This window comes from Chiloscyllium plagiosum, chromosome 15 (genome assembly GCF_004010195.1).
Source record: "Chiloscyllium plagiosum isolate BGI_BamShark_2017 chromosome 15, ASM401019v2, whole genome shotgun sequence".
Classification (NCBI taxonomy): domain Eukaryota; kingdom Metazoa; phylum Chordata; class Chondrichthyes; order Orectolobiformes; family Hemiscylliidae; genus Chiloscyllium; species Chiloscyllium plagiosum.
The window spans coordinates 43,720,995-43,747,898 of record NC_057724.1 but is presented as its reverse complement, the minus strand read 5'-3'; the positions used below and the strand labels follow the sequence as shown (position 1 = coordinate 43,747,898).

Here is a 26,904-nt window from a genome sequence, read left to right as displayed (position 1 = left end):
TATCTTAGCCTGCTGGACACACTTTCCTCATTCCTGAAGAAGGGCTCATGCCCGAAACATCGAATCTCCTGCTCCCTGGATGCTGCCTGACCTGCTGCGCTTTTTCAGCAACACATTTCAGCTCTGATCTCCAGCATCTGCAGTCCTCACTTTGTCCTCCTATTTGACTTGCTCCCCTTACCTACTCTACCAGCCTGAGCCTTTTTTCTCACTCTTGCTTTGATTCTGCTTTCCCCACATCAGATTTCAATCTTATGTGCACAAGACTTCTTATTAATTATCTTTCCACTGTCCTGCTGGTGCACGATAAATTGAGTACTGTCTATAAGTTGAACTGACCCTATATTCAGAATACAAGTCCCGTTCTGTAGCAATGGAATGCAAGAGGATGTATCCAAGCCCCACAGCTATAGAAAGTTTTAGGAGAGGAAGAGAAACGCATTGTTTCATAACAGAAAGAACACAAAATTAATGCCACTTAGTAAACACATGCGGCCAATGTGACAGATGCAGCTTGTTGCTTTTCACCCTTGTAATGTTTCTGGTAAGAGTTGACAGCTCAGGAGATGGCTCAGGAACAGGAACTCTTGCACCTACAATTTATTTACAGTTCTGAATATAAATTAAGCATGATAAGCCTTGCTACCTCTTCAGCTACTGTGTATTTAATGTGTTGAATTAGGTGATGGCTCAGTTGACTATTTTTCTCCTTAAATATTTAACCTCCCCTAATCAACAGTTCACATTAAATATTACTTGGCCCTTGCTCAGAAAGCATGCTGGAGACACTAGCAGGTCTATAGATTGTTAAAGGGAGGGAAAGGAAAGAAACACAAAGGAGCCCTTGCAGCACAAGTATCAACAGGCCTGTAGTTGATAAATTAGGCACACTGCTGTCTACACTCAGTGAGTTGGAATGTTTAAACTGATTTGTTTAGTCACTCAACAATGCTCTGTGCAGCTCTATGTAGTAAAATTCCAGTGAGCAAATACAAATCTGAAATCATCCTGTATGAACAGAAATTGTTGCCTCAAACATCAAATGGAACAGGACCACTTGTCTAGAAAGACTGATTTATTTTTATTGCATCGAAATTTGCTACGTTTGGAGATCCTGCTCTATGATTTGATTACTTCCCATGAATGATAGAAAAACAAGTTGCCTTGTTTATGATGCTTTGCTCCAGCTCTCCATAATCAGAGCATTCACTTGTGGTGAAATCACCAAATTCTGATTTTTTTATTACGAAAGATTCCAGGATTTATACCAATATTTTTGAGAATAGTTTGATCATCTTCCTATACCAATTTGCTGATTCTCTGTAAAGCTAATACCTCTTAGAGTAATGTTTTATGGATATAAGCAGTCCAGGTGGTCATTCCTGGTGAGTAAGCTTAGATTGCATTATTGGCTGATTTGTTTCATCAGTGAAGTAACATAGATTATCCAACCTTGAACCATGCCAACAATAACTTGCATTTAAATAGCACTTTTAACACAGTATAACATTCCAAGACATTTCAAATTAGTGTTATCAAATAGTATTTGACATTGCTTTTGGTTACATTTTGTAATATTTGGCTTTGTCCAAAACAGATTTTCAGAGGAATCTTAAATGAAGAGAGAGATCTGTGGAGCTGTTTGAGGTGGAAATTTCAGATTATACAGCTTAGCACTGTTGCCGGTGCTGAAGAAATCAAAATTGGTGGCAAAATCAATGCAGAATTGGAAGACCACACAAATCACAGAGTTTTTTTAAGGCAGAAATTACAGAGATAGGGAGGGCAAAGCTACAGAGCGATTTGATATCAAGGATGAGAATTTTAGAGGGGAGACTTTAATGGATCAGGAATAAATGCAGCTTAGCAGATACAAAGATAATGGGTATAGGAGATAAGCAGTAGAGTCTTGTAGAACTCCAGTTAATGAAGGGTGTAAGTAGAAAGCTAGCCAGGGGAGCATTGAAATAGTCAAGTCTAGTAAGTGTTCACACATTTAGCTGGAGTCATTGGTGATCAATATTCTGTGTGCAAATATGTGAAAGTTCTGGGAAGGAGAAGACCAGTTGATCCATCAAAGCTGTCCCATACTCATTAGGATTAGACACCTTCTGTTCCTCAGCACTCATTTGATATCTTGGGAGAGCTGAGAAAACAGGAAAAGCATTCCAGGGGCATAAATGAGGCTGAGTGGAAAGCTCGATGAATCTCAATGCTTTAGGGCATTACGGATGACCTGGTGAGTGACGACAACTTGCAAGGTGCAGCCTCTGATTGTTCTATTCATAATTCTTGTCGCATAAATACATCAATTTGTGGATTGGGTTAGGGTTAGTTCAAGAAATGGCGAGGCACCTGCCTACAAAATTATATTTGCTGTATGATGTAAAGCCAATTTGCATTTACCCTAAGCCCTCAGCCAATTATTTTGATTAGGATATGCATAAAATGGAGAATTGTTAGGTCTCTTTCTAGATAGGTTACACCAGCTAAATTTTCTTAATTACTTTTCCTTTAGACATAATGCCTGGTTTATTCAGAATCTCATGCAAGCCTGGTTTCCATAGCAGCAATCACTATTTTCCATCAAAGTTTCTTTAATATTTGTTTTAAAACTTATGAATACTTTTATTGCTGGCCCAGCAGCCATAATGGGCCAGCAAGAATAACATTAGCAATTTAACTGTCTTTCCTCTAGTGACTCACTTTCAGAAAGTAAGTGAATTTTGCACCTAGTTGCGTATGGTCAATACGAATTTATCCAGCAGCCTGAAACATTTGCACTCCAAATAATAGTATTTTTTTGGGTTGGTATTGTTCAATTTCAAAAGAAAATTATGAATGGGGATTTATTCTTTTCTCTGCTTGACTGTTAGTAGGTGTGCTGAAACTGAACTGCAAACTTTATTAATCATTAATTCACTGAGCGGAGAGCTCTACTTTATGCCTGATACAAGCTGAAAATTCCCCGAGGCCTGCTTTGAAGGACTGGAAACAATATAAAATTGTTGCAGAATTTGCTTCAGGGTACGTCCTTACCTTGATTGTCTTCAGCTGCTTCAATGAAAACCTCTCTATTATAAGGTCAAAAATGGGGATATTCACTGATGCTTGCATGTTTTTTCCATCCATGATTCCTCAGCTAATCAACCAGCCTATGCTGCAAAACATCACAGCGAGCACTCATGCTTGGACTTCTATATGTGTGAATGTTACTGTCCATTTAAGTATCAGGCAATGACCATCTGTAATAAAATAAATCTATCCACCTCCTATTGACTTCCAGTGGATCACCATTGTTGAATTGCTCATTTTGAACATCCTAGGACTCAGCAGTGGCCAGAAATTAATCCAACTACATAAATAATATGGTGACAAGAACAGGTCAAGATGTTCTGTGATGGGTGATCTGTCTTCTGACATCTCCACGTCTGTCTAACACCTACAAGATGCAAGCCAGGAATTTGATGAAATATTCTTCATTTACCTGGATTAATGCAGCTCATACAAGGGTAAAGCAACCCTCCTGATTATAGCATCCCATCCATCATCTTATATCCTTGTTTGCCAGCAAACCATGGCAACTGCACGATGCATTGCAGCGACTTGTCAAGGCTTCTTTGATATTGCCTTACAAATCCATATCCTGTACCATCTAGAAGAATAAGGGCAGCAGATGTATTGCACCACCAGCACCACGACCATCAGCAAATTTCCCTCCAAATCATTTTTACATCCAGTCTTAGAAATAAACTGCATTGCTTCATCATTGAGGAGGAAAATAGTGCTGGAACTCCCTATCTAACAGCACTTTGGTGCATCTTCATTACACTGATTACAGTAGATTGGAAATGAATGCTGGCTTTGTCAGTGACACCCACATCACTTGAATGAATTTAACACAAAATTGTGAAAGAAAAGGAAGCTATCCCTCTGTAAATGCATGTACTGAAATAAAAATGCTCACAGTGACATATTATCAAAAATGCTTTTAACAAGATACTCAGAACATAAATTTCAACAGGCATAAATATTTTCAGATGCATCTTTATGGTATTTAATTCAAGTGATTATTTTGTTAAAGCAGTACTGCACTCCTGGTTAAATGGAAGCTTAATGTGTTGTAAATTTTTAATCAGCAGTTTAACCTCATGGTTCTTAGGAATCTGACTTAGTCTGTCAGAATTACTGAATTAATTAGCTGAAGATCAAAACTTCTTGGCAGTAACTTCTTTCTGCTTAAACAGTGCTGGCTTCCAACTTCCATACAAAGAAATCTTGAGTGTACTGATCTGCAGAGTATAATATGCTGTGCTGAGGTTGAGTGTATTGTATGCAGACGAGGTGTGTCAACTTGCACCTGGTCTGGCTACATAATGTTCTACCTGGTTTACTAACTGAGTACAGATTGGGCAGTGAATCTGGCAACTTTATAGTTGATACGCTGAGCTCCTGTAATATACTCTCAAAACTTTTGGGGGAGGAAATGCTTGGAATTTAAAAGCCTGTCATTATGGGAGAAAGGAAGATACCAAGGGAGATTAAGGCATACCACTTATTAGAGGTTATAAGAAGAAAGGAGTTACAGCAGGAGGCATTGTGATGAGTCTTGACTGTTAGACAAATCTCAAAGTAGGCAATTTGGACATAGGACTTTGTGTGCTGTTGGGAATGCCACAAAGTCGAACATTATTTGTGATCTTTTGCCAGCTTGATAGTTGAAGTGAAAACAGTTTTGGCAGAGTGTGTATAAAAGAACCAAATGTAGTCTTCATCAGACCTAGGCATATCAAGCTGATCCATAATTCAAACCAGCATTACATTTGAATCTAGTCCAGAAAGCAAAGAAACAAATAGATAGCCTTGGTCAGCTTGGCATCCTTCCTGAAATGATATTAATGAATGTTGAATGCATAACCAGTCCTGAATAGGCAGCAAAAACTGTTATTGTGCTTCAGTAGGAGGAATATAAACAGATTCTGCATTGGTAGCTGATGAACATTAACTCTCTTTCAATTTTGGGGGGATACGTTTTCTGTGTAGAGTTTTACTTCTGCCTATTTTGTATCCTTTTGTTTCCTTTGCTAAGTGTAAATTTCAATTTGAAAGCCACATGGTCTAATCACTTGACTGTTGTTTTAGCCAAGTAAGTGCTCCAATGATTAAGCTAATGGATTAAGGTGCATAAGTATGTAAAAAAAAGCCCCAATAAAAGGCACAAAAGGCATAAATAATGAAATAATTGTTTAAATTTAATCAAATTTGCTGTTCTCCTGAACACCAAACCCTACATGATTAAAACCTATCTTGCCTTTTAGAGTTATAAAGATGTACAGTGCGAAAACAGACCCTTCAGTTCAACTTGTCTATGCCGACCAGATATCCCAACCCAATCAAGTCCTACCTGCCCCATATCCCTCCAAACCCTTTATATACCCATCCAGATGCCTTTTAAATGTTGCAATTGTACTCGCCTCCACCACTTCCTCTGGCAGCGCGCACACACACACACACACACACACACACACCCCTCTGCATGAAAAGGTTGCCCCTTAGGTCTCTCTTATATCTTTCCCCTCTCACCCTAAACCTATGCCCTCTAGTTTTGGACTTACCCCACTTTGCCTATTTACCCTATCTATGCCCTTCATGATTTTATAAACCTCGATAAGGTCACCCCTCAAGTTTATAAAGAATTTGCATTTGCAAAGGATAGCAGTATTTTCAATCTCCAAACAAACTTGCAAACATAGTTATGTATTTAATAATGAGTAATAATGATACAAATCAACAACTGCAACAGCACTTTACCTTTCATCTCTGTTCTCACTTAATAAACTTTATTGCTTGTGTCTCATATACCTAATGTTCTTCTCAGTGAGTGTGATCACCCCTTTATCACGCACGGGAATCACAAATTAGTCTCCTTGTGGAACTTAGTGAGTATGTGCTCTTATGGCAACAGATAATGACCTGCCCGCCTGGAACTCATCATCTGAGCCCTTTATGTAGGACAGTGGTAGTTTCTTTACTTATGAGTCAAGAAGCCTGGGTTCTAGTCCCACCTGCTCCTGAGGTGTGTTGTAATGTGTCTGAACAGATTGACAAAGGGGCCTCTTGTGGTGCAGTGGTAGTGTCCCTGCTCCTGAACTGGGAGGCCTGAGGTCAAATCCCACCTACTCAGAGTTGTGTGACAACATTTCTGAATATCTTGATTAGAACAATGGGTTAAACTTCAATATTTACAAGCAAAGCCCGTTAATGGCAATGTGCTTGCTTCATAATTTTTAAATTGGTAACATGGTTGACTACGTGGTATTTAAAAAGAAAAAGTAAAACAAAAGGTCACAGTGATTTTGGTAGTGGGAAAGTCACTCATTTGTCTGTTATAATACTATCGACTATAATAAAGAAAAATAAAGCAGACCCCAGAGGACTCTTCTGATGCAGCGGTAGTGCCACTACCTTTTGAGTCAAGTGGCTTGAGTTCAAGTCCCACATGCTTCAGAGGTGTTTAATAACCTCTCTAACTAGGTTGATTACATAAAAAAGCAGACTCCATGAGGGTTCTTGTGACACTGTTCTAGACAGTGAGTCGGGGTTAATGTTCACCTGCTTCAGAGGTGTATGTGAACGTCTCTGAGCAGATTGGTTAGAAAATAATATAAAGCAGATCCCAAAGAGAGAGGTGAGGATACAGTGCTTTATTTTCCCCTCCAATTCCATTTTGATTTAGCCCCTTCCTGCTCTGCCTACTCCTTTTTCACTTTTGATGGTGTGTAATGGACTTTGTATGTAAATGTCTAATTAATTACACTGGTGATTACTCATGGTAGTTAATAGATAAAAACAAAAAAGTCTCTGTGTGTGTATTTTATTTTTATATATAAAATATAAACACACATAGATGCAGGGCTCCTGTGCTGTAGTGGTAGTGACCCCATTCTGGTGCAGGAGACCTGGGTTCAAGTCCTACCTGTTTCAGACATGTCATAACATCCCTGAACAGTTTGGTTAGAAAATAAGATAAAGCATACCTGGTGGAGATGTTGGTGCAGGGGTAATATCATTGAGTGAGTGTTCTGGAACTCCAAGTTGATGGTCTGGGGACATAGGTTCAAATCCTACCAGCGTAAATGTGACACTTCTTTAAAAAAAATTAGACTGAGGGGTTCTTGTGACAGTGGTAGTGTCCCTACTTCGGAACCAGTGGGTTGGGTTCAAATTCCATCTACTCCAGAGGTCATAACATCCCTGAATAGGCTGATTTGAAAAAAATCTGTAAAGCAGACCCAGGAATGGGTTTACAGAACTTGTCCTCAGCTGGGACTAGTCTTTGTACACCGAGAATAGTGGCTCTGTCTTGGTATTCAACAACAAATGATGTTCCTGTCCAGTTGGGTTTCCTGAATCATTACAGCAGGGTGACCCAGAATTCCATCTTCCAACAATACAGTTCCTCCTTAATTTCTGACATCCAATCTGTAAATAATACATTTAATCAGAAAATAATATATCTCCCCAATGATTCTGTCAAGCAGATAAAGCCATTTAATATCAAAACCTTAAATTGTGTTCTACTGAGGCTATTTTCCATTTGGAGGAGCTTGTATTTAACCTAGGCCTAGGTAATCATCCATGGACCTCAGTTTGCCAAGTTATCTTTTACTTTGAAGGTGGTAAACAAATTTGAATTGTTCCTCTCTTTCTGATCAGAAGTTATCTTTTTGTGTTGATTCTTATATTGTGGACAGTTCTTGAAGCTAGCCTTTCTAATTGGTGGCATCTCTGAATAATTCACCCTTTGAAGATTTTCTGTTGAGGCATTATTGCAATGTAGGAGAGATGGATAATGCAATTGCACATACTGCAGCCAAAACATTTCATTTGTTTGCTCCTTGCTGGAGATATTGACATTTCTCAAAATGTTTCAATGTCAGGCATCCCAAATCTGCAAAACACTCTGTGGGGCTATAATACCTGTGCTTGTCAAAAATGACAAAGCCGAGTGCAATTTGGTATTTCATGGTAAACCTTTCCTAACTTACTGATACTTGATATGCCAGCGGGGGATGGTGACAAATGTTTGAAATGTGCTATCAAGGATACACAAATGTAGTGAATAAATCCTTGAGTCATTGCTTTTTAGCCAGGGTTTCCTATGGATTAGTATTATCTATACTAGTATGTAAGAACATTTGCCTTAATAATTTGGAGAAAACTTGGCTGTCTGTGAACCACTAGCAGAGTTCCCTTTCTGGATGGTAAGATTATTTGCAGATTTACTCAGGTGTAAGTCTTCTCCACTCTTTTATTTCCACAGTGACATCTCATTCAGCTAGCCATCGGGAGACCTTCTCCCATTGTTGTTTAATGTAGTGCTCTTCTTATCCATTTAGGGTATTTATATCTGACTGAGCGATGGCTACCAGTGACAATTGCCATTTGTAACAACTGCAATATATCAGCCCAAGTGTGTCTGGTTGCCTGTATAAAATTAGTCTCATCAAACCATCCATCAACCCTCCCAGGGTTTGCCCTAACTCCTGTCACTGATTTAATTTTTCCCTTCTAGAGCTATCAGATTCTGCTGCCAGAGGCTGACACTCTGCTGAAAGTGTAAGATTATGTTCCAAATCCTTCCAGGTTCACATCGTACTGAATCAATCACCACATCTATAGCAAGTTGAAATATCTTTATCAGTCTTTCCACACATTTTACCAAATTAAAAAAATCATCTGCTCCATTTGTCTGAAGTGGCACCAAGTGACCTATTAACAGGGGTAGGTTTACTACTCTCTGTCATCCTCCACTTATCCAACAAATCACATGTAGCTATGTTCATCAAAATTAAATGCAATATCTGATACTACTAAGTATGCACATCAACTCCAGTCTCCCAGCCTGCCTCGATCCCCTACAATTTGCCTACTGACATAACCAGTCCAAAGCGGATGCCATTCCTAGCCCTGCAATTATCCCTGGAATAGCTAGACAACAAGGACACCTATGTCAGACTTTGGCTGATTGACCACAGCTCTGCCTTCACCACTATTATCCCCTCCAGACTAATCTCAAAACTCTGTGACCTTGGTCTTGGCTCTGCCCTCTGCAAGTGGATCCTCAGCTTCCTGACCCACAGACCATGATCAGTCAAGATAGGTATCTACACTTCCTCCACAATAATGCTCAACACTGGAGCTCCCCAAGGATGTGTCCTCCACCCCCTACTTCCTGTACACTCATGACGGTATTGCCAACATCCAAATGAATGACACCACTGTAGTAGGATGGATATCTAACAATGAGGAGTCAAATTACAGGAGGGAAGTAGAGGGATTGGTGACATGATGCAATGAGAACATCTATCTCTTAATGTTGGCAAAACTAAAGAACTGATCAGAAAGAAAGGAGGAGAACATGCCCCATTTACATTAATCCAATAGAGGTTGAGAGTTCCTCAGTGTGACTATAACTGACAATCTTTCCTGGACTTCCCACGTGAATGCAATGGCCAAGAAGGTGCAATAATGCACCTTCTTCCTCAGGTGGCTCAGGAAATTTGGCGTCAGGTCCTTCAGGACCCTCACCAACTTCTACAGATGCGCCATTGAAAGCATTCTATCCAGGTGCATAATGGCCTGGTATGGAAACTGCTGTGCCCAGAATTGTAGGAAATGAAAAAAGGTTGTGTGCATAACCCAGGTCCTCACTGAAGGCAACCTTCCATCCATAGACTTCCATTTACACTGCACATTGCCGCGGAAAGGCTGCCAACATCTTCAAAGACCCATCGCACCGCATCAGGCAAAAGATACAGAAGTCTGAACATGCACCAGCAGGTTCAGGAACAAATTCTTCCCAGCGTTATTAGACTGATGAATGGACCCTCTAACCTCATAATGCTGATCTTGCTAACTTTGATCTCGCCTATGCATGCCCTGTGGAATGTGACATGTCTACAAGATGGCTTTTTGGAGCACCTTGTGGTGGAGCCCACTAGCGAACAGGCAATACTGGGTTTAGTGTTGCGCAATGAGGCAGACTTGATAAGGGAGCTTAAGGTGAAGGAACCCTTAGGAGGCAATGATCATAATATAATTGAATTTACTCTGCAATTTGAAAGGGAGAAGATAGAATCAGAGATATTACAGCGGGATAAAGGCAACTGCAGGCACACGAGGGAGGAGTTGGGTAGATTTGACTGGGAGAGGAGCCTAGCAGCAAAGGCAGTGGAACAGTAATGACAGGAGTTTCTGGGAGTAATTCAGGAGGCATAGCAGAGATTTATCCTGAGTAAGAAGAAGCATGGGAAGGGAGGATGAGGCAAACATGGCTGAGTAGGGAATAGGGATAGCATAAAAGCAAAAGAGAAAGCATTTAGTGTGGCAAAGGGCAGTGGGACACTAGAGAATTAGGAAGTTTACAAAGACCAACAAAGGGCAACAAAAAAAAAGGCAGCAGAAGAGGGTAAGCTCGCCAGTAATATAAAGGAAGACTGCAAGAGTTGCTTTAGATATATAAAGGGCAAAAGATGACATTGGACTGCTGGAAAATGATGCTGGAGAAATAGTAGTAGGGAACAAGGAAATGGCTGAGGAATTGAATAATTACTTTGCATCAGTCTTCATGGTGGAAGACACAAGTAATATCCCAAAAATTCAAGAGAGTGAGGGGGCAGAGCTGGGTATGGTGGCCAACACCAAGGAAAAAGTGCGAGAAAAACTGAATGGCCTGAAGGTGCATAAATCACCTAGACCAGATGAACTAAACACCAGAGTTCTAAAGAAGATAGCAGAAAAGATAGTGGAGGAATTAGTGGTGATCTTTCAGGGATCACTTGAATCAGGGAGGGTCCCAGAGGAATGTCACTGACTTGTTTAAAGAGGGAGTAAGGCATAAGATGGGAAATTACAGATGAATTCACCTCTACTCGGATATGGGTACGATTTTGGAATCCATTGTGAAGGATAAGATTTATGAATACTTGGAAGTGTATGGTAACATGGGGCAAAGTCAGCATGGTTTCATCAAGGAGAGGTCATGCCTGACAAATCTGCTAGAACTCTGAGGAGGTAATGAGCAAATTAAACCAAAGAGAGTGAATGGATGTTATTTATCTGGGTTTCAAAAAGGCCTTTGACAGGTGCCACGCGGAGGCTGCTGAATAAGCTAAGGGCCCATGGTGTCAGGGGCAAGGTGCTAGCGTGGATAGAAGCTTGGCTGTCTGGAAGAAAGAAAAGAGTGGGAATAAAAGTCCTTCTCAGGCCTGCAGCCAGTGATAAGTGCTGTTCCACAAGGCCCAGTGTTGGGACCACAACCTTTCACTTTATACATTAATGATCCAGATGAAGGAACTGAAGGCATTCTGGCTAAGTTTGCAGATGATAAAAAGATAGGTAGAAGGACAAGCAATATTGAGGAGGTGGGGAGGCTGCAGAAGGATTTGGACAGGTTAGAGTGGGCAAAGAAGTGGCAGATGGAGTACAGTGTGGGAAAGTGTAAGGTCATGCACTTTGGCAAGAAGAGTAGAAGCATGGACTATTTTCTAAATGGGGAGAAAATTCAGAAGTCTGAAGTGCAAAGAGACTTGAGAGTTTCTAGTCCAGGATTTGCTGAAGGGTAAACTTGCAGGTTGAGTCAGTAGTTAGGAAGGCAAATGCAATGTTAGCATTTTATTTTGAGAGAACTTGAATATAAAAGCAGGAATATACTTCTGAGGCTTTATAAGGCTCTGCTCAGAGTACTTTTGGAGTGTTGTGCGCAGTTTTCAGCCCCATATCTCAGGGAGGATGTACTGGCCCTGGGGGATCTAATTGAAATTTAGAGAATATTGAATGGCCTGGACAGAGTGGATGTTGGGAAGATGTTTCCATTGTTAGAGAGACTAGGATCCGAGGAGACAGCATGAGTATAAAGGGAAGACGTTTTAGAACAGAGATAAGGAGAAACTACTTCAGCCAGGGAGTGGTGAATCTATGGAATTCACTGGCACAGAAGGCTGTGGAGGCCGGGTTATTGAGTATATTTTAAGAATGGGATAGATAGACAGGTTCTTCGTTGTCAAGTTATGGGGAGAAAGTGGGAAAATGAGATCAAGAAACAGCCATGATTTAATGGTGGAGCAGACTCAATGGGCTGAGTGGCTTAATTTCTGCTGCTGTGTCTTATGATCTTAATGTAACCTGTATGCCTCTGAGTCTTTTTACAACATTATACATCTTTGCTCACTATGATCTGCTTGTACTGCTCGAGAACAAAGCTTTTCACTGTACGTTAGTACACATGATAAATTAATCAATCAATGAACAGCTTAATAACCCTGAACCAACTGCTCGTCTTGTTTCACAAAATATGGCATTGAGATTTGAATAGAAGTTTATTCTTTTAAATGATGGTTGGGATGGTGAAGGTGTAGGAAAATTTTAAAATTCAATATTGAATGTGAAAAGTGTTAGACTAAACATTCATGCATCCCTCAAACAACCAGAAAAACTAACTATGTAGTTTTGGGTGATAAAATAAGTCTTTCTTACTCCTTCATTTTAGGAGATGATAATTTTTCTTTATTGCTTTATAAATTATACGTTCATTTTGCAAGGTCCAATGTGCCAGTTCCAAAAAAATACTATACCTACATAAATCCCACAGCTGACACAAAGCTCTTCAACTTCTAATTAACACTCCAAACACGTTTATGTATTTAGAACAGAATTTAATAATTGCTGGTGGCAATGATGCAGGTTAGCAAATTTAACATCACTTCAATCATGGTTTTTTTTTGCACATACATGCTTTTTAACTATATTTCTGTTCTCTCACCTCTCACCATCTCTCAGTTTTTGCTTTATTCACTTAATTTGCCCCTCATTAACCCCTCCAGTGCTTAAAGATGAAACCCATCTTAACCATACTTCAGACTGTGCACAATTTTATCACTGACAGTTAGCAACAATGACCTATTGACATGGAAAATGCCTCTTGAACTGAGGCAAAAATCAAACCACACTTGAGAAACAAGCCAAAGTCCACAAAATAGGGCACTAGTATTGAAAATGTAAGGTTGCAAATCAAGAAACAGTGTTTAGGTGATGCCAAAATCAGGTTTTTGTGCAAATCGGATTAACAGGAACTAAGAAAAAATATCAATTGCTAGTCTTTGTTTGTGGTTTGTTATTGGTGATTATAAAGCATATGTATTTGATGAATTCCCTCTGTAAGGAAATTAGAGGAGTTTTATGTCAAATCTTGGACTGTGGTGTTTAAATATCATGAATGAAGAAGAGACTAAGATGAGTAAATACAATTTCTGAGGTGCCCTTCACCTATTAGTTCATTATTTTTTTCTGAAGAATATTTACCCTACGTTGTTCCCTCAACCTGTAACTCTAGAAAGTGGATCAACTGCTCATTTATCTCAAAGTTGAAAGAACTGTGGATGTTGTAAATCAGATGGAAAAACGGAAGTTACTGGAAAAGCTCCACAGATCTGGGAGGATTTGTGAAGAGAAATCAAAGTTAACGTTTTGGGTCTAGTGATCCTTCCTTGGAACTGATGGTAACTGGGAAAGTGTCAGTTGATATGCAGAACATAGGGTGGCGGCACAAGGGTAAGGAGTGAATGATCTTTGGGGATAGAGCCCAAAGAGAGAGAAGACAGTTGGATAGACAAAGGAGTGGATAATGATGTAGCTGGGAGAGTATATAACTATTAATGAAGACTGTTAGTGGCTGACAATAGGAAGTATGTAATGGCAGACTGTGATAACAAGGCCTGGTGTGTGGGGTTGGGGGCTCAGGCATGGGAGAGTTCAGGCCCTAACATTATTGCATTCTATATTGAATGCTCATTTACCTCATTGTGGTTTGAATAAAGTTGCTGCCAAATTACAGTTTCTTGCTGTGGTTCTATTCGAGCTGGAAGTTTTTGTTGCAAACGTTTCGTCCCCTGTCTAGGTGACATCCTCAGTGCTTGGGAGCCTCCTGTGAAGCGCTTCTGTGGTGTTTCCTCCGGCATTTATAGTGGCATGTCCCTGCCGCTTCCGGTTGTCAGTTTCAGCTGTCCGCTGTAGTGGACAGCTGAAACTGACAACTGGAAGCGGTAGGGACATGCCACTATAAATGCCGGAGGAAACACCGCAGAAGCGCTTCACAGGAGGCTCCCAAGCACTGAGGATGTCACCTAGACAGGGGACGAAACGTTTGCAACAAAAACTTCCAGCTCGGCGAACAGAACCACAGCAACGAGCACCCGAGCTACAAATCTTCTCACAAACTTTGAATTACAGTTTTTTGCCTATATAACATTTCAATACATTTCAGAGTAATTCACTAAATGAAAAGTACTTTCAAGGTTATTCTCTTTCATCTCCTAGAGAAGTTAGTTTTGATTGTCTAATTTCTGAAGGGGACAATAATGCTGAGCTCTTTCTTTCTTGCAGCTACTTCCAATGGCTCATTCGAAGGGTTGGAGAACAGAAATGGTGGAGTATGCAGAACTCGATCCATGAAGATAATTATGAAAGTTGGGCAAGGTAAGTAGTGAACCACTGTCCTAACACAGCAGGACATTATAGAACTGCATACCCGAAAACACAGCTGCATGCTGTTGCTACAGCAGGTCAACTTAGCTCTTCGGTCCCAATCTGTGGTATCAGTTTTGCCTTTGGTACATTGTGAAATGCCTCTGTAAACTGAACAGTTGGTGTCCCAGGGAATGGTTGCTAAACAAGGAGGAATACCTGAGCCCTTTCTGCCATCTACAAGCCCAACCCACCCACATGGTATAGTTTGGGCAGAATCCTAAAGCTGAACATTGAGTTTTGTTTTGTACAGAAACTTAGAATTGCCAAAAACACAATATTATTCTGTACATAGAACTGTACAGAAGAATTGTTGAATCAGTGCTTTAGTGTTACTACAGTTCTGTTGACATATCTATATGTATGAGTCAAATTTCTGATGTCCTGTTTATGCTGCGTACAATATATTTATTTGTTTGATTTTTTTTTCTTGTCTAACCATCTAGGTGCAACTGATTTTTTTTTTGTCTGAGCAGTCCAATGCACATTGTCTGTCCACACATGTAGATGTACAGATGTCTTGTACATCTGCCTGTCTTTCTCATCTTTCTATGGTATGGTATCGGCATATTTTTGTTTGTGCCTCTGCCTGTCTGTAACTGTGAATTTGTCTCGATATCTGTACATCGTTGTACTATACATCTAATCTGTGTGCCTACTTTTTAAAGTACCATTTCAATAATTTGTATTGCCTGCCAGAATGCCCACCTTCATTACTCCCATAATGTGCCAGTCTCTGAGAGAACTTTGTACGATCTCAGTTTGTGACCTAGCTATGCCAATATTCATAGTATTTCTGTTAGTGAAATGCTGATGATATTCAGATACAAAACAAAATAAATGAGAATGCAAATTGAAGTGGCTCCTCACTGTCCTTGGGGAATGATTTGCAAGCACATTTTGGATTCGCTTCTCTGAAGGCAGTGCCCCTTGTTGTGATGTAGTTCCATGGCTACAAGCTACTGTCTCGCACTTTGCTCAAAACTCCATTCATTTTCTAGCAGGGATTGTTGGATACCAATTACAGAATCTGGAACCCTGCCTAATTTTATCTTCCTTCACCTAAGGGTATCATGGCTAATTGTAACACACCTACTGTAACCCTGGCTAAATACATGTTCCTTTCCCTTCCCCCTTAAATTAAGTTTGAGGGTGGGGGTGATAATGGGTAAGTAAATTTTTGAAAGCAAATAAGGAAGACTCTGGTTGTTACTGGAGTATCACCCTGAATATTGCTGATCCAGTCTATTTATATGAAGAGAACGTGCACAGAAACAGGGATACATTTTGAAGGAAATAATCTCTAAGTAGAAAATGTAACATTTGCAGAATGTTCTGACATAGTTCCAAAATAATGCTGAATGTTTGTGATGCTCCAGCCAAGGCGCTGTCCGACCTTCACCAGTCCCAATGTGACATTGCTGCTTAATCCTTTATGGTCTCAGGTGGCACATGGCGAGGAAATGCTGTTGAACCCAGTGAGTTTCTGCAGTGCATTCCACAAATAATCTGTGCATTGGCACTGGCAGTAACATGGATAGATATTGAATCCCTTGAAATCAGTGACAATCAAGCAAGAAAGCTAACTTAAACTGGACGATACAAACAAAATATTAGAACTCTAACAGACCAAGAATGGGAAGGTTAGTGTGGGAGCAAGGTGATTTATCTGAAATGACAAGCAACTGGAAAATTGGGTCTTCTTGAAGCTAGAGTTGAGCTGTTTTGTAAAGCATTCAGCAGGTCTGTGTTTGGGATCTACAGTGTAAAGAGATTGCATTGTGAGGCAGTGAATACAATGGACTAAAGTGAAAGAAGTACAAGTAAAAAATTCCTTTACCTAGAAGGTGTACTTGGAGGTGTACTAGAAGGTGAGCAGAAAGGAGGTGAATGGAAAAGAGTTGCAAATTCTGCACTTGCATGGGGAGGTATCATGGGGAGTGAGGAATTGATGGGAGTAATGGAAGAGTGGATCAGGGTGATATGGAGGGATTTATCTCTGTGAAACACAGACAGTAGAACGCTGATATGGAGGGGGAAGATATGTTTAGTAGTAGCATTCTGTTGGAGGTGGCAGATCTGGGAGATGATAATCCTTTAAATGTGAAAACTGGGAGGGTGGAGCTGTTGCAATGAAACTCAGTGCAAGCTAGAGGGACAACACCTGATTTTCCACCTGGACTATATATAGCGCCTCATTCTCAATATTGAATTCCACAGTTTCAGAGAATGACCTCTGTCTTCCATTTTTCTTACAATCCTCCATTCTTCCATGACTATGTTTTGTTGGCTTTGCCATTAGCAGAGTGGACCCACTTTTTCTCCTTCTTGCAACTAACATTGAGACCTATTTTATATATCTATCGTTCCTTTAATGCTGTTATCACTGCCTTTCTCTTTTGCTGTGGGCACACTCATCAACAATGCTCTTCATCCCACCTGCATCGCTAGGATGAAAACCAGCTCCTTTCAGTCCTGCAGAAGATGCATACTGCACTTGGAACATTATCTCCCTTTTTCTTTGCCCCTAGATGCTGTCAGACCTGCTGTGTTTCTCCTGCATTCTGCTTTTATTTCAGATTTCCAGCATCTATGGCATTTTGCTTTTATTCATTGTACTGGCTGATATTGGGCTCATTGAATGTTGTCACAGCTGTTGCCACCCAGCTGACTGATGTGCACTAACGCCTAGATTTGAACTAAATAAATGATGGAGAAATTTTAAGGAGTCAGGAGATGAACTACTCACCATGGAGTACCCTGACTTTGCTCCTTCTATAGTCATGGCATTGATGCAACAGTTAGAGTTGAGCCTCTACTCAGTTGTTACCCTTAGATTATCAATATATAGATTCAGGATGCAGTTGAAGATTTGGAAGAGGTGATTGAACATTGCTAGCAATGTTCATTACTTGGTGCTTGACCAGTACAAATATTGCAAGCTAAGCTGGGTATTGTTGGCTGGCGATGGATTCTTCCATCTTTTTGGCGATGGACACTTTACACAGACGATTAATAGCCCATTCCTCACCACATTATGGTAAAGTGAAGGTCATTGATAAAACAGTTGAAGATGTTTGGGTGAAGGGAATCATACCAAGAAATTCAAACCTAATTTTGAACTGGATGATTGCAACACAGATAGAATTCTGCATTTTATTTTGGGTCAGTTATGACCTCTATCACTGTGGGTTTCCTATTGACCTCCATTTTGCTGGTTCTTGTTTGTGCTGTACTCAGTCAAAAACTGCTTTTTCTATTCAGAGAACTCATGATCCTCTTGCTGCCACATAAAGAAATTCAACTGGTGATGAGCCTATTACCACCATCCCTGTGATTACCCTCTCCCACCTTCAAAGACGAAACTTATATTCTGCTCAGCGTTGGACCATCTGGAATTTCACATCCCTCGACTATTGAGCTATACATGACATTAACACATAATCTAGCCTTGAAAATAGCCCAGACTTTTCAACAAGAACTTCAATTGTTCTACCTGCTGTGGAGAGCAGCAGAAAGGCTGTGAATCGAAGGGTAATTCCTAAGATAGAAAAGTGTGTTTGGACCAGGGAGGTTAGATTGCTTTTACTGAAGTATGGGGTAAGGATGTTCACATTAGAATGCACTGGTTAAGTTACAAACTTTATAAATTACTAATACATGCTTACAGTCTGGCTAGTTTGGAACCCAGGTTCTCATGGAAGTCTTGTTCATCATCAAATCCCAAATTATTGACTTTACATCATCTTTTTTAAATTTTGGCAGAATCCTTGTCCCTGTTCCACTCTTTCATGCAATCAATCAACTTCTTAACTAATATACAAAGGTGTGAACATGAGGCCCTGTAAGGATCATCAAACATTCCTTTCAAATTTCGTACCCCCTTCCTCATTGTTGACATTGCCAGAATCAAAATCTACTGCTGCGCAATCCAGCATTGTTGCTATATGACTGCTGCCTCAGTCTTTACATTGATCCCTTGATGTTAACCAACAACCCTGCACTGAACCTGACAGTGGAGTGCCAGACACCTGGTGCAGTCAGTAATTTCCATCTCCCTTCCATCCAGATCCAAACACAAGGCCAACACTGAAAGAAAAGCATCCTACAAGAGCACCAGGTAAAGGCCAGGATAACACAGTGAAGAGCGTAATCTCCCTCTGGAAGGAGCCATCTTCAGAAGAGAAACCTGGGAATACAGGTGAGGAAGATATAACATGTAGGCTGTCTTTCCGTGATCCTACTTCCCGAAGGTAAAGATGTTAAGTTGTTTCCAGAGATCTGGATCCTGGGTTTATTTGTAACTCAGACTGACAGGATAAAAAAAAAAGGAATAATCTTCTGACTTTGTGCTCCTGGAATAGAATCTCTTATGAGCTGTGCCCATCTTTGCAATCATAAATTTCAATGGTTCTAAATGGTATGTGGTATAAATCAAAAGTACAAAGGTCTTTGTATGCATTTCCCGTGGGTATAGTTAATAGAATCAAGAAAATTGGCCTACATATCTCTTGTGGTATGACTGATTTGACTTAAATCAACCTAGGCATTCAATCCAGTTCCTGGTAGTACAAGCCTAAGAAAAATGTTGGTCCTATTTTATCAGCAGTCAAAGCTAAATTGTTAGTATCATTCAGAGAGGACGATGCGTGGAATGAAGAGATCTAACATACTGATTCAGGCAATATTCGTTTTAAGTCAGGGTTGTGGTTCACTTTTGGGGCAAAGTGGGAGAAAGTTTCACTGTCATTTGCCTGTACTGTGTACAAGCTGACATTGGTTTGGGATGTTAGAAGGAATTTTATTCTGATGCAACAAACAGAAAATATCTCAAATACCAGTTGTGATGAGAACTCAAAAGGCAATAATTGTGAAAGGTAAATGCCATTCTCTGTTCCTTTTCAACAAGATTTCAGAATCCATTGATCTTTGCTGGATTTGTGCCCATCCCCAGTGTCTGAATTCAGAATATGAGCTTTCACTATCTCACAGACAGTGAATTAGACTAGGCAACAGCAATCTCCTAGACCTATCTGTTTCATTTATTAAATGTCCCTGATGAATCATTTAATGCTAAACAGTACGTTAATTGTTCTGTCTTCTGATTTCGAGTTATAGGCAGAGTATAGGAACATTGAAGCAGGTTATGGCCATTCAACCCCTCAAGCTTACTCTGACATTCTACTGGATCACAGCAGATCATCAACCTCAGTGCTACTTTCCCACACTATTTGCATATTCTTTAATATTTTTATTATTTAATTTTACGGTACCCAGGGAGCAAGTGGGCAGAGACATATAATTGGCATATTACTGTGGGTGCCATTCCTGGGCCTTACTCGCCTGACCACCTCTGACTCTATCTCAATTTTTGACCAATTAATGGTCACTTTAGGGCCTCTGCCCACTCCTAGCCCCACTTTCTGCCACTATGGGCGGACATGTTTGAAGCCTGCCAGGCCTTCACTGCTTGAGAGGGTATCTGCTTTCCAGACTCCTTGTGTTTATAGAAGGACCCCTGCCCCGAGTTTCACCTCCCATTATGTCCTATGGAACATGGCTGCAAACCCCAGCCAAATCCCCCTTGCTGAAACCTCCTAAACAGTCTCCACCAAAACACACACAGCTTACCTCCTTATCCATCTGCAGTGATCATCCCTATTTTTTAAGCATTCCGAGTAGTGACCAGGATTCCTTGTTATTAAGATGAACAATCAGTTAGCAGCAGATTCAAACCACTACAGATGCCGGAGGAAAGATCACAGAAGCGCTTCACAGGAGGCTCCCAAGCACTGAGGATGTCACCTAGACGGGACGAAACGTCTGCAACACAAATTCCCAGCTCGGCGAACAGAACCACAACAATCAGTTAATTATTTTTATTGGTATTTATTGACTAATAAATGCTGGACAGAGCATTGCGAAAATTTCAAAATTTGCCATTTTTTTTGTCTACCTTAACTGACAGATGAGGCTTCAGTTGATTGTTTCATCTAAAAGCCAACAACTCTGACAGTGCAGGGCTCCCTCAGTACTGCACTGATATGTCAGCTTAGTTTGTGCTCAATTCCTCACCTGGTGTTTCAACCTGCTTTCATAGCGTGTTAACTGAGTCAGGCTAATATTTCAATCAGACAGAAAATGAAACATGTTTTAGAAAAGCCACTTCAGCACAATGACAACAATAATAGCATGCATTTAAAAAATGCCTTGAATGTGGAAAAATGTCTCAAGGTAACTTCTCAAGGAAGAGAAACAAATTCAAAATAGTTAGTGAAGCCATAGGGTGGAGGTTTGACCAGATAACTGAAAACTTGGTCAAAAGGATGGCCTTGAAAATTTTTGCAGGAAGGGGAGAGGCAAAAGAGTTTAAGAAAGGTATTCCAGAAAGTAGGTACTAGGATATACATGTTTATATTTATCACCAGGAGATTAAGCAAAACCTGGGCTGAGTGCAGAAACAAACATCTGATGGGAAATGCTGTCACTTACAGAATCTGCTAGTTGTTCTTTTTATCAAATTTAATAGTAAGTCAGTGAGTTTGCATAGGGAACAGGCAATCCCCTCTGTGCTCCAACCTGGTAACTCTTAACACTCAAGCCATAGAATACAAATCTGACCCACAGTGATTTAAAAGTTCAGCCACCACTAAAGCAGATGATGGAACAATGGATTAAACTGGTCAAGAGTATCATGCGCATCATTGGGATCAAGACTATCATTGCTCAGTGAATCATCATCGCGTGTTATTATCCATGTCACTGTTCTTGGTGTGCGAGCCTGTACAGAAAATGTTTTCAGTTTATTTAAAATTGTGCAGGAACCTCATAGCCAACACTGATTCTTACCCAACCCACAGATCACTAGTATATTTCATCAAGAGTTCCACAGTTGTGGCCAGGAGCTAAATTGCAGGTTGATTTCAGGTTGCTTAAACCTTTCCCTCATCTAAGAGCATTAAGACCAACTGTAGAATTCCAACTGCAGCCCAGTTGAGATTACTTAGTTCGACATAGATTGAGCATCAGTGCTGCTCTGAGACTTAACCGTGCCATGAAAACTATTTGATAGAGTTAAACTTAGGATTGATTTCTTTTACTTGATTCAAAGTAGTAGGATATTAGTGTGAAAATGCCAGACTTGACAGAGTTTTATCCCTTGGGATCTCATTGAGCGGGGAATGCTGTGGATTGAAAGCTCCCTTACCAACCAAGTGTTCCAAGTATTGATGCTATGGAGCCCTGCTTACTTAGTATTGAACAAATCAGTGGTAATAACAGAATCTAAAGGAAAAATTTCCAGACAAAATTAAATTAATTAAGATCTTAATCATCAGTATTGTCTGTGTGTTATTTGTCTCATACTTGCTGTGTCTTTTTCTTAGACTTTCTGTCTCACATTGAGCTAATGTAGAACTGCTGCTAATCACAAGCTTTTTTGCATATAATTTTGTTTTTTGGTTTTTTTCACTCTTGTACTGCAACTCACTTTTTTTGCTGCTGAATTAAGCTTTGTTATGTGTGCCACAACCCCTCTGATAGCAATAAATAGACTCAGACTTTTGCCACGAGAACTCAATAAATCATTCTTCAGGTTCTTTTTGGGTGTGTTGCAATTTGATGGCATACTGCCAGTATGGTGGGGTAATGGTGATGTCACTGAAGTAATAATCCAGAGGCTCATGTTCTGCAGGAGCGAGTTCAAATCCCAGCTGTTGGAATGTAACTTTAATTGTTAAACCTGGAACTGAAAGCTAGTCTCAGTAATTGTGAACATGGAACTATATTCAATCATTACAAAAACGTAACTGGTTCACTAAGAAATCTACCTTGGCTGACCTCCATATGACTCCAATTCACAGAAATGTGGATGCCACTACCTTTGAATTGACCTAGCAAGCGCACAAGAGCATTGAGTGATGAACAATAAATGCTGGCCTTGTCAGTGATAGGCCACATCCTATGGAAGAATAAAGGAAAAGCAATTTTATTGCTGCTTGACTATTGCTTAGTCATGATAAATGGTAGAGCAATTTTCTTTCTCATCTCCACAACATTAGGATGTGGCTTAAATTCAGCTGTGTACCTACATCACAGCAATTACGTGGCAACATTTAATGCTTCTTCCTGACATCTGACTGACTCAGTTGTGTTAGAATAATTTTACTACCCTAATACTTAGGGTTTTTACTTGCTTTTTGGAGCAGCTTAAAATAGATGCCATCTAATAAATGTCCAGTGAGCAGAGTTGCTGTTTTGTGTGCAGTTTTGCAAAATTGGAGTGCTGAACCAGGTTGAAGCCGGCTACACTCTCATGGCACGGTTGAAAATCACTTTGGGCCCATTGGTATCATAAAGGCAACATTCTACCCTGATACTCAGTGATGAGCTCATGAAGTACCACCACTCATAGGTTGTGGAGGAAATCCAGGAAACAGAGAGAAAAAAAATGTTTGAAAGAGGATTAAACTTGCTCCGTGTCAAAATGGTTCAGTTGTGTGCTGAGGTCAACAACCCTGTAACTTTGCAGTTATGAATCTGCCATGTCGCTGAGGTCCAACCCAAGTGAACAGTTGGGTCTTTTTTTTTTGTTAATCTTATGGTAATTAAACTGATGTAAACTTTTGAGTTGAACTAAAGTATTGAAAGCTCACTCATTTCCCTCTTCTCTTTCAACAGCTACTGACAGTCAGATTAAAGACAAGTTGAACAAGAATGAGGGAATCTTTGGCTCAAAAATGGCACTCTTCGCTGCAATTGGAGCAGGCTGCATCATCTTTATCCTCATCATCATCTTCCTTGTGGTTCTCTTAATAAAGTTTAGAAAGCGACATAGGAAGAGTTCCCAGCAGAGATCAGCCGTCCTCTCTCTCAACACACTGGCAAGCCCAAAGTGTAGTGGAAATAGTGGCTCGGAGCCCAGTGACATCATAATCCCGCTGAGGACTAATGATAACAATTATTGTCCTCACTATGAAAAAGTTAGTGGTGACTACGGCCATCCAGTGTATATTGTTCAGGAGATGCCTCCACAGAGTCCTGCAAACATCTACTACAAAGTTTGATGGCCAGGAAAATATGAGAGAATTCCAATTTTCACCTGGCCTTTTTCATAATATCTAAATCTTCTCCTGACATGTACAGACTCCCCATATGCAAAGTGTCTTTGGGAGAGTATGGATAAAACTGTGACTGTGGCCAGCAAGAAAGATTTCAGTATTAAGTTCAGCAAGCTTATGTTTTAAGAGAAAAAAGAGAAAAAAAGAAAAAAAAAGAAAATTGGAAGATGACTTTCTTTGCAACCAAGGAGGCTGAAGATTTATAGTGTGATGGGCTCAGATCTATTCACAACCTTTTCTTTCTTTTCCGTAAAGCCATTCCCTCAGTAAAAGGCTTGAAAGAGGGAGGAGCTCAAAACAAATTCCACTCTCTTCTATCTTCCATTTTCCAAATGCAAGAAAGATTTGAAAAGTAATGAGAAGATCAAAGCCTCTAAGATTTAAGTTGTGAGGAGAAGCCACAGTTGAAAAGCAAAACTAGGGACGTCTCCAAACAGACAATTAAAAAGACTGAGGATTATGAAGCAGTTGGTTCTCTGTAGCACAGAGATCTTGAGGCTGCTTCAAAACTTTATGAACTCCAACTGCTCAGGGGATGAGACTTGCAACGCAAAAACTCAGATTGGGTTGGGTCAGGGGGAAGGACATTTCACATTTACTTTTCTTGCTCATTTCAACTACGCTCCCTCTTACTCATTTCCCAATCCTTGATTTGAAAGATAATTTTTGTTGTAATGTGATCTATGTAAATTATAAACATACTCAACAATCTATCCTTAGTTTATGTACAAATCTAGCCTCCACCTCACCCCCCCCAGTTCCTTTTGAAAATATTTTGACAAGAATATAATCAAGGTTAGTAAAATAATGCTCAGATGGTCTGTGGTAATCAGGGTGCAATTGATTACTAGTTGGTCGTTTTAAGGTTAGTCTAGTTAATATGCAGCCTTTGATTTATACCTTGTTGGGGATTGTGTTGGTTGATCTGGGCTTGCCTGGTGAGGTATGCAAGGAATGATTATCTAATAGGAGTGTGGTAAATGTTAATAATGGCCAGCTAGCCCAACTCAGTATTTCAGTCCAAGATAATACAAAAGAAAAGCAAATATATGATTTGGCATCCTGTTTGAAATAGTATAAATCAAAGAGATGGGGTCAATTTTGATGGGGACGAAAGTTTTTCATTTCTCCCGGTGTAGTAGCAGGGCCATAATACTATACATTTGGCATAAGATCCAGATGTGCTTACAGACTATCCTGAAAGGAGTGAACAGCTGATACTAAAACTGCTGGCAGAGGTTATAATGGGCAGGCATTGGCCTTACAGACTGGTTTGAAAGTGTGTTCTTCATTGCCTTGAAAGCTTGTAGATAGATGGGAGTTTAAAATATTTAAAACAATATAAAATGCCTTCAACTCATGGGGTGGGGAAAACGTTATCAGTCCTGGTTTTATGCAAAATTCATTCAGAATGGGAGTTATTTCCTTAGTTTTAGTCAAATGAGTTTGAGTTTTGATGGTGTGCACCTACCAGCAAGGGCGTGATCAGCTCTGGCAGTCATCTGCAGCACCAGTGAAAGATGCTAATAACACTCAGCTTATTCACTGAAAGGCCTTTCTGATGCACCACTGTTGAATGACTCAATGGGCTATTCAATTTCACACTTTGAAATTGATTTATTCTTCTTCCTATTCCCCCATCAGTTGAGGGAGCTTAATGTCATACAACAAAAAAAAACAAATAAAATATCAACTTGTCCATCAAACATGTTGCAACCTTTTTGATCTCTGTCTGTTTCTCTCTTTCTCTCTCTCTCTCTCTCGCTCGTGTTCTCGTGCTCATTCTTGCTCTGTCTCATTCTTGCTCTCTCTCACTCTTGCACTCTCTCTCCTTTGGTTAGAAATACTATATCCTCTATGTTCTTCTTTCGTTCCTGTTAAGCTTCAAATGTCACATCTTCTGTGCACTCGTTGCTCCTTAATTGATAGATTCAAGACCCCTTTGCAATATGTTATATTTCCATTAATTGTTTGGAAACTAAATAGTAAAACCTACCCTTTTAAAATTGACATAACCTTTTAAAATCTAAAGGAAATATTACTCCTTTTATTTATCACAGCACTGTTCTCATTCTTTTCAGCCTGGGACCTTATACCTCGGTTTCAAAGTAATAAAAGAACTGTATCCACAAAACTTTTCAATGTGTTGATGAAAGCACAACTCCTTTCCTGTGTTGTGATTCCAGGCAAATTGATTCCCTCCAGCTCTCAGTCTTTTCACTTGCTGTTCGCAGTGCCTATTGCAGGAACTTGGAGCTGAGATAAATATTGCTGATGAGGTTGAGTTGATTGCACTTATATTGATGCTTTAAATTCATGCTGACCCCCCAGTTGCTTATGTCCTGTCTTCTGTCCAGTGATGCTCTCACTTCAATCCGTTGCAAGCAAATGTCTATTGTGGCATATACAATTGGAAAATGTTGACTGAGATCTGCTATATAAAACATCCCATTTTATCCCTTTCAGATGCTGACGTACCAGCAGTCAATTTTTAACATTTGCTCTTTTAATTTCAATCTCTTAAACTTGCAGTTTTAATCTTTTAACATGCTTGTTTATTTTAGAAATTTGGCAGTATCCAACAGCACAAACATTTAATAAAAACTAATATTCAAGCATTAAGAAAACTGAACAATCAATGACATGAACAAAATTGGCTGTGCAACAGCAACAATAGGACTTCCAGTCAAGATGTTAAAATCTGAAACGCATTAAACATGATGAGAGTGGAAGAAAACCTTAGTGGATTCCCAAGCAGAGGCCAAAAGTCCTCCTTTGCCATCCTTCCACTTCCCCTGAAGACATGCTCTGACTGAGACTAAAGAAAATGTCACAGAATTTATCTCAAGGTAGTGAGGATGTTGACATGCTGATGGGAAGACTGTTTCAATTGTTATACTTGATAAAGCATTCCCAATAAGTATCTACTCAAAAAAATAATATTCATGTGATAAATTCAGCATATTTTTGGTAATATAACAGAAAATGATCAAAATACTCAGCAGGTAACGTAGCATCAGAAACAGTGTTGGACTTGTATGATCTTTCATGAGGACTGATTACAGATTACATTACAGTGTGGAAACAGGCCCTTCGACCCAACAAGTCCACACCAACCCGCCGAAGCGAACCCACCCATACCCCTACATTTACCCCTTACCTAACACTACGGGCAATTTAGCATGGCCAATTCACCTGACCC

General features: G+C 39.9%; 1 protein-coding gene across 5 annotated transcripts in view; it reads left to right on the top strand.

The window, feature by feature from the left end:
* efnb1 (ephrin-B1) overlaps positions 1–26,317 on the top strand; it is a 214,579-nt gene extending 188,262 nt beyond the window's left edge. For 4 of the 5 annotated variants that reach the window (XM_043704783.1, XM_043704780.1, XM_043704781.1 and 1 more), the window contains exons 3-5: positions 14,443–14,535; positions 18,653–18,784; positions 23,263–26,317. In XM_043704783.1, coding sequence (XP_043560718.1) covers positions 14,443–14,535; positions 18,653–18,784; positions 23,263–23,648 — 611 coding nt within the window. In that variant the 3' untranslated portion in view covers positions 23,649–26,317. The remainder of the gene's footprint in view (positions 1–14,442; positions 14,536–18,652; positions 18,785–23,262) is intronic. The other variant, XM_043704782.1, reaches the window with a different exon arrangement.
* The last annotated feature ends 587 nt before the right edge of the window (positions 26,318–26,904 follow it).